This window comes from Zophobas morio, unplaced genomic scaffold (genome assembly GCF_036711695.1).
Source record: "Zophobas morio isolate AGI-343-1 ecotype UQ-CSIRO unplaced genomic scaffold, CSIRO_AGI_Zmor_V1 ptg000044l, whole genome shotgun sequence".
NCBI lineage: Eukaryota > Metazoa > Arthropoda > Insecta > Coleoptera > Tenebrionidae > Zophobas > Zophobas morio.
The window spans coordinates 9,785,165-9,792,757 of record NW_026972149.1 but is presented as its reverse complement, the minus strand read 5'-3'; the positions used below and the strand labels follow the sequence as shown (position 1 = coordinate 9,792,757).

Genomic DNA, 7,593 nt, shown 5'->3' with positions numbered 1-7,593 from the left:
TCATTTAATTCGTAACATTAATATAATATACAGACGCCATTTTCCAATACATAATTACTTCTATTCTGCCACTATTTGCAAGTGGATAATTGTCGACACGATCGAAGGTAGCTACACGATCGTTAAAGTTATTTATACTTCATTTGCACAATGCGATTTGAAATAATACCCACGATGCATGTGGGGAAAAGAGTGGTAGTCTGCTTCTAGACACGTCACCGCGTCTGGCCCCTTCCCCGATTTCAAGTTGACAAACCACCGCAACCCACGTCGGAATTCGATTTGTCATCATTAGAAAAACCGATTTTCCGCATTTCGCTAAAGTGCAGCCGCAACCATTAATATTTAAGTGAAAATATGTTCCTGAAATCGCAGTGTTTGATGACGGGGATTTATATTGGCGGTTTTACGTCACGTTGCGCATGCGCGTTTGCGTCTTACGCACATGTTCGTCAAGGTCAGTGGGGAAGCCGCCTCAGTACGCACCTGGCCATGGGTTTATTTATGTTTTGTTGCCGAATTTCTCTTTTGGCATTGTAATTAGACAGGCTAAGCACATCATTATCGAATCTACATATTAAGTACATTACGGTGTTGCTAAATATTTTCTCTATAATATGCATACAAATTGCCTCGACGGGTGTCATCTACTAAATTTAATTTTCTCTAATTACGGAGTGTTATACTTTTGAAAGGACAAAGTACTTAGCGCTATTAGAAATTTGAAAAATTACCCGAAGTGACGAAACCAATTCATAATTTGATATGGGGTAACCTTGACGACTAATAACTGGGTGTGCCCATCGTTGGACATTAGACCAATTATGTCATTAGAGGGACTTGATAGTAAACAACTCGTAATATACCAAATTTTTAATTAATAAAACGAGATATTAAATTATATAATCATATTTGAGTATAGTAAAAGCACAAATATGAATGAAAAACAAAGATATCACAACGATTTTATTAAACATATGAATCTAATCAACTAAATTAATGTGAAATACATAATGCGGAACCAATAAGTACTGAACTTACGTTGCAATTAAAAAAAACTCCGCCTCGACACTGAAACATAAAACACAGCTACATATACAATAGAATGCAAATCGAATGTTATTACATATATATAAATACTTTGAATTGATTATTTGTAATTACAGTATTTAAGCGGAGCCATTTTTATTCACTTCCACTTGAATCAATAATTTATGTATAAATAACGCTTTAAAAATAAATAGATGAAAATATAAAAATTCTTTAAACAAAATACCACGCTCCTAAACTCACAACACGATAAAAATATGTTCAAAATATATAAACAATAAAGGGTGTATAAAGATAAAAGCACAATCTAAAAAACAAGATGGCGCTGGTTCTCGTTAAGTCACTACGGACCTTCTCCAAGCTTAAGTTGTTTTCGATACATTATCACGCAATGGTAACTCAGACGACCATCAATTGAAATAATACTCCGAGCAATGGACGTTGACGATATTAAGTACATGAACTAGAAAGACGCGCCGCGCCATCTTGCACTTTCAATTCGAACAACAAATTGACCTAGTCAGGAGGGTGGTTTCGTGGCCTTAGATAAATGAAACTTACCTAAATTACGCCAATATTAAAATACCTTCGTACAAGATATGATATATTTTTTTGTATTTTTTTTTATATTTTGAATTTTAACACCACCGATTTGAACCTAGTTAACAAAACAAATGAACTAAATAGCAATAGATACCCTGAAAAAACAAAAAATATACAAAATAAAAATTTACATGCTTTTAACTGTATTTGGCTTTTCAGGGCTGGATTGTGTCGTAAACTAAACAGATATACTAAAAGTAGAACAATAAATAGCGCGTGTTTAAAATTGTAAATTGATTTAATTACTTAACTACGAAGAAGTTGATGGTCCCGGAGATCCATGACGCTTCTTGGACTTCTGCTTAAGTTCATCTAAATAAGTTTTCTGCGATTCAGCAAGAACTTGTGCCATTATCTCTTGATCAAAATCTTCAAACCCTACAACAACGTAAGTAATGCTAACCAACAACGAGCCAAAACCCACCTATACTGCTTCTATTAGAGGGGCCAGCCTGCTCTTCCACTTGAATCTTATAATCACCCGAAAAACTGCCCCCAAATTCGGTCACAGCCACATTTTCCGCCGGCTGTTCTACACGTATTGGTGAATGTTTGGCAAATAACGATTCCTCCTCAGTAGGAACACAAGTAGCCGCCACGGTCTCCGCGTTACCCTCGCTGCTAAAACTGTTGGTTGATGGAACTGAACCAAACGAATTCCTGGGACTCGCTAAAACACCCAAATAAACCACGGCCAAAACACTCCAAACTAGTACCTAGAGGTGAGAAAGTAGTCTTTGGAGAAGACGATCCTTTGGGTGACTGCGACCCTTTCGGGGAACAAGAACCCCGTCTGGAGGACCTCGGGCTCGAAATCATGGATGAAGTAATCGTAGAGCTGCTACCAGAAGCAAGAGGATGTCCTTGATTTTTCAAACGCCTCTCGGAATCGCGAAAATATTGAATGTAGGATTCGCGCGCGACCTGCTCCTCAATTGCCTCGTTCGTTGCCTCCCAGTCCGTTGCCTTTAGTTTGTCTTCCAACATGGTCTGCGTCAAGAAATTAGTTTGAATTTCGCGGTCGTGGCGGCCATTCAGAAACGCGCTTCGTAACGTCATGCTATCTCCGATAGGCGCTTGAAATTTACTTTCTCGTTGTCGTTTCTCGATGTTCAAAACGAGGGTCATTTCCAGGAATTACGACGAAAACTATTACGCAAGAAAATACTTCCAACATTAAACTATTTCACAAACATCAACACAAAAATCGCCTTTCAAAATTAGCGCTGTTTTGGAACCAATCACAGTGTAACTGCGGTGACGTCATTTTTCAGTATCCGAGAGTTTCTCCGCGCGAACAATATAGTAAAAAAATGTTGTTTTAAGAGAAATTTGGTGCCTGAAAATGGATTGTTTTCACATAGTGTGACACAGAATTGGTAAGTTGACACCACTTATTTCGGGTACAAGTTTCGATGGTGTTGAGTGGGAGTTAGTGGAGGGTCGTTAGAAAAGTTTATTCAAATTTTACAAACCGATAGACGTCTTTGCAATACGTGTCTAAAAATGCTCGCTTTCAACGTACACTGGCTCATTATTTCATCTTTGAAACATAATGAACTCAAGAAAGTTGTTCGAATTTTGAGAACTTAAGTCATCAAATGCAATTCGCAAGTGATAGGCTAAAACGTCGTTACTATAAGTCGACTTTGTGTCCCTTTTAAGTTGTGTTCGCCCCTTCGTCTTACCTGTTCAATCAGTAAATCATCGCTGGCGCGAACAGCATCATGCAGACGTCTTCTGTCAATGTCAATTGTGTGATAATTTGGTAAACCTAAACCTACACCTACTGAGGGTTTATTCGGATTACTAATAGAATTGTAGTGACACATTCTGTGATATGACAATCTTATAGGCTCATATGAGTTTATTAATCTGGAACCGTTGAATATATTGATTGGTGCTGAAACAAGAAATGTTACACAAGTCAACCAGAAAGTCTACACATAGTTACTTATTTGGTAGCAGTAAACTTCGATTGTCCTATTATATAACTCGCTCATGGCCTGAATCTCCAAATGATTTCCATGTACGTTCCATCTGCGTTTTCTGGCAACGTACTTATCGAAATCTTCCGTCACGTAAGGTTCAAAATAGTCTCGATTTTGCACCTAATTTACAACAGTTACAAAACAGCCACAGTCGCCGCCATACAACTTACAATGTAATTCATACAGTCCTGTCTGACTTGGTAATGGAATTCTTGATCTCCGTACACTTGATCAGCTATAGAGCGAAACAAGCAAGCCCCATCTTCATTCATTTGTTTGATCTCAAAGCCGAGATTCGACATCCCGCGCGAGAAGTAGTCGTCGCGCTAAAAACACATCTATATTGGTTTCAGAGACGCAGTTCGACAAACCTTTTGCCACTCTTCATCTGGAAGATTCCGTTCTTTAAGAAGGCCTTGATCGTCATATTCATCCTCGCTGTTGAAACCAGTGCAGTCTTCCTTATCAACAGTTCCCGATTCGTTGTTATTGCATGTAGGTTCGACGGCAACCGAATCTACAACGGAATTGCTGGTATTGTTGTCATGTAGCGGCTCATTGGAAATGTCGCGTTTAGCAACTCTATCGCGTTTTTGTTCTCTTCTCACTTCCCGTTTTTGTTCCCGTTCGCGTTCCCGATCTCTAGTGCGATCGGGTTCCTTATACCGTTTCCTAATCCGCTCTTTTCGTTCAGTGGATGACTTAACGCTAAAACGACTTGATTGGCTCAACATGCAAAAAAGGGTGTGGACACTTACTAAGGAAATTGAGATCGTCGATTTGAAGGGCTGGCTTCATTTAAGGAACCTATGTCATCCCGCCTTCGCACGGTTCTGTCGGAGTTCACCTAAAAAATTCGGAGTCAATAATTCACAACAAAGGAGACAAACCTATACAGTTCCTAAGTTGGTATTATTATTATTGGTCAACGCGCGACTACCTACCTACATTATTAAACCTAACTAATTACGCAATTGTGTACAAAATTTTGAAATTGAGCAAAGATTTAGCTAGCCGAACGCACTGACAATAAAGATAAGACGATTTATGAGTATGGAGTTTCTCCTTAAAAAAAGATCAAAAATGACAAGTTTAACACATCTACTTACATTTTGTTGACTGTTGTCGCTCTTTTCTTCTGGATTCGTTGAAGGTCTTTTTGCTGGTAAAATTGTCATCGTTTAATTTTTCAAAATACAGAAAATATCGCAAAATTATTGAATTATTTTCTATACTTTGACAAATCTTTGGTCAATTTCTGTCAACACACAGGGAACAGCTGCTGGGAACTGATACCAACATAGCCACCAAAAACCGATACCAATTTGATGACGGGCAGCACTGCGCAGTACAAAAGTTGGCGCCAATCGGTGTATTCGTGCAGGTCTAATCTTTCTGCGGTTAGTTTTCCAAAAACTATAAAGCCAACAGGCACTAGATCTACACAGGATTTCAGGAAAGGTAATCAGAAGACACACCCACAGCGCAGGCATCAAAATTTTATTATGAAAAAAATTAAAGCAATACCATAAGGCCGATAATAATTGAAGGTGGGGCGATACATCTTTGAAATTTACACATATATAAAGACTATAATAAATATAAAAGGTTATAAAATGTTGAAAAGCTGTAGTCCAACAAACTATAAATTATTTAAAAGTGCTTCAACATTGGCGCAGATGTTCTGGTGCGTGGTAGTGTTGCTGATTCATTGATGGGTAGACCGGTGGTGGGAAACAACGCACGTGTTCGACTGACAATTCATCGTTCTCGCCAGACTTCAAAAATTTATTCAAAATAGCAAAAATTTGCGAGTTAAGGACTTGGAACCTCCTAATTCTATCCACCATCCGTTTCAAGCTCTGAAAACAAAACGTTACACACAACTCGCGTTTAACCAAATACGTACAATTCCTTTCACGATTTCGTCCTTCATATCAACTCTTTGTACTCGAAGAATGTGATAACAAAAATCGAGAGCTTCAAAGCGCCTTTGTTGATCTAGCAGAACGATCATGGTACAACCTGCCCAATGTAAACCTTCTCCAAACATCTCCCTACGTAACGAAAACATGAAAGATCAAGTAAAACATAGACCCTAGATCTTACTCTACTGTGTACTCATTTTCGCTGACTGGAATGCAATAAACGAACTGCAGCGCTGACCATAACCGGTGGAATTCGGTACATTCGTCTACGTTCATCACGCCATTAGCAGGAGGTGGCCCCACCCACACAGAATCATCCAAGAAAGTCCTTAATCTATTGAGAACAACTTCAAAGATAGACAGACCACAACAGAGTCGTTCCCTCGTTAGTAGATCGCCTTCTTTTGATATCAGAGATTGCTGCATGAACAATTTTTAGTATTGTTACCTTTACGTCCAACTATACTCACCTTCGCGGTTCCTAGCTTTTCGATATTTGGTACAATCTGCAATGCAGCATATTTGGCTTCAAGTCTTTTTTGTTTAGTTTCAGGCTTTTCGCCTTCTTTACAATACGGCCTTGGAAGAATATTTTGGAAAGGTGCCGCTTGTAACAAATCACATACTTCTTCCTGAGACAAGGCTTGCTCCATCAAGAGACAGAAGAGTATAATGTTACCAAATTCGCGGAAATTGTGGAATAGTTCAGTTCTTGCGTCCGGGTACTGGACAATATCGTTCAATTGAGCGTGATAGTAACTCAACACACCTGGAACGGTCGTAATGATAACGGGTCAAAATAAAACGAAAAGTACCTGGTGAGCCATAGTCATAACGCGGTAGTTTACAGTGCTTTGGCATAGCTTCCATTAGAGTTTTTGTGAATTGGAGCAAATTCCCTTGAATCAAACTTTTAACGATTTTTAAGAGTTCCTCCATCACTACAGCGATCCCTTGATAACCCAAAAGTTTACACATTGTGTGGAAATGTTGCGGACCGACGAAACCTGAGTACTGGCCGTACTGAGTAGTATAGGCAAGATTTAGTTGTTTGCTGCCCCACATGTAATGGTGGGACATTTGTGGAGGCTTATCTCGATGAACAGCACCAGCAAAAGCAATCTGTCCTCTATACTTCGTGAATCTATGAATTTAGGGTAATAAAAACGACTTTCTTGAGCGTAGATACCTACCTATTTGTAGCGGCATTGTAAACATAGTTGGGCAAGAAATCATAATTCAGTTCCCAAAAAACGTGTAAAGTAATTCTACCATAAGGCGCCAAAACGTTGTGGTTAGCTTCACGATACATGGAATCGAAGTCATCCAAAGCTAACCATTTGCTCAACAGCTTATGGCATAACCTGTTGACTTGTAGAAGACCTTCCAGTTCCATCACACCAGTTATATCACCACCTTCGAATTTGCTGATGGCCAAATCGAGGCTCTTTTGCATGTCTGCGTTAATTCTTTGGGTAATTAGTTTGTTGAGATCTATAGATCGCCCTAGCAACTGTACATGTCTTTGTTTTAATAGCGTTTCGTAGCGGTTTGCTCTGGGATACGGGAGCAAATAGGCCCCCAAAGCGGCACATTCGACTCTAAAGCGTTTATCAAGGAAAATACTAAAACGGAGTTGTTATTATTATTACTATTATTGTAGGATTTAGATTACCTAGCCGCCAGTTGTTTATAATATGCAAAAATTTGCTCACTCAACTTATAAACAAACTGATCAAAGCATAAATTGACTTCTGCTTCTACTTCATCATACAAAAATTGTTTTCTAAAGATGGTTAAGGCGTAAAGAGCGCTGTCGTTATAAAGATCGAGGGGATACAACACGTACTCCATCATTGACGGTTCTTTAGTTTTTAGAATATGATCAGTTAAAATCCAAGGCATTGACATATCAATAGGAAATTGTATACGCTTTTCCATTGTGATCAAATCACTACATTCTTCATTGTGGTTGTGTCGCACGGTACATTTCTATGAACGCAAATTATAACAAATTGTTA

The 7,593-nt window shown here is 38.7% G+C and overlaps 2 protein-coding genes across 6 annotated transcripts in view; both read right to left on the bottom strand.

The window, feature by feature from the left end:
- Positions 1–954: 954 nt before the first annotated feature.
- LOC135141404 (OTU domain-containing protein 5-B) lies at positions 955–4,922 on the bottom strand. 3 transcript variants are annotated; one of them, XM_064072472.1, is made up of 10 exons: positions 4,754–4,922; positions 4,403–4,491; positions 4,016–4,352; positions 3,815–3,970; positions 3,608–3,764; positions 3,342–3,556; positions 2,370–2,643; positions 2,078–2,323; positions 1,900–2,031; positions 956–1,844 (listed from the first exon to the last, which is right to left on the bottom strand). In XM_064072472.1, exons 1-9 carry the CDS (start codon positions 4,820–4,822, stop codon positions 1,904–1,906), a joined length of 1,671 nt encoding a protein of 556 aa, XP_063928542.1. In that variant the 5' UTR covers positions 4,823–4,922; the 3' UTR covers positions 956–1,844; positions 1,900–1,903. The 3 variants fall into 3 exon arrangements, with proteins under 3 accessions (XP_063928543.1, XP_063928542.1, XP_063928541.1); XM_064072473.1 differs by having other exon boundaries at positions 955–2,022; XM_064072471.1 differs by having other exon boundaries at positions 956–2,031.
- Positions 4,923–5,130: 208 nt separating this feature from the next.
- LOC135141880 (cytoplasmic FMR1-interacting protein) overlaps positions 5,131–7,593 on the bottom strand; it is a 64,415-nt gene continuing 61,952 nt past the window's right edge. For all 3 annotated transcript variants that reach the window (XM_064073453.1, XM_064073454.1, XM_064073455.1), the window contains exons 8-14: positions 7,248–7,564; positions 6,766–7,197; positions 6,388–6,716; positions 6,043–6,341; positions 5,754–5,992; positions 5,554–5,701; positions 5,131–5,506 (exon numbers count right to left, since the gene is read on the bottom strand). In XM_064073453.1, the coding sequence (XP_063929523.1) occupies positions 5,309–5,506; positions 5,554–5,701; positions 5,754–5,992; positions 6,043–6,341; positions 6,388–6,716; positions 6,766–7,197; positions 7,248–7,564 (1,962 nt within the window). In that variant the 3' untranslated portion in view covers positions 5,131–5,308. The remainder of the gene's footprint in view (positions 5,507–5,553; positions 5,702–5,753; positions 5,993–6,042; positions 6,342–6,387; positions 6,717–6,765; positions 7,198–7,247; positions 7,565–7,593) is intronic.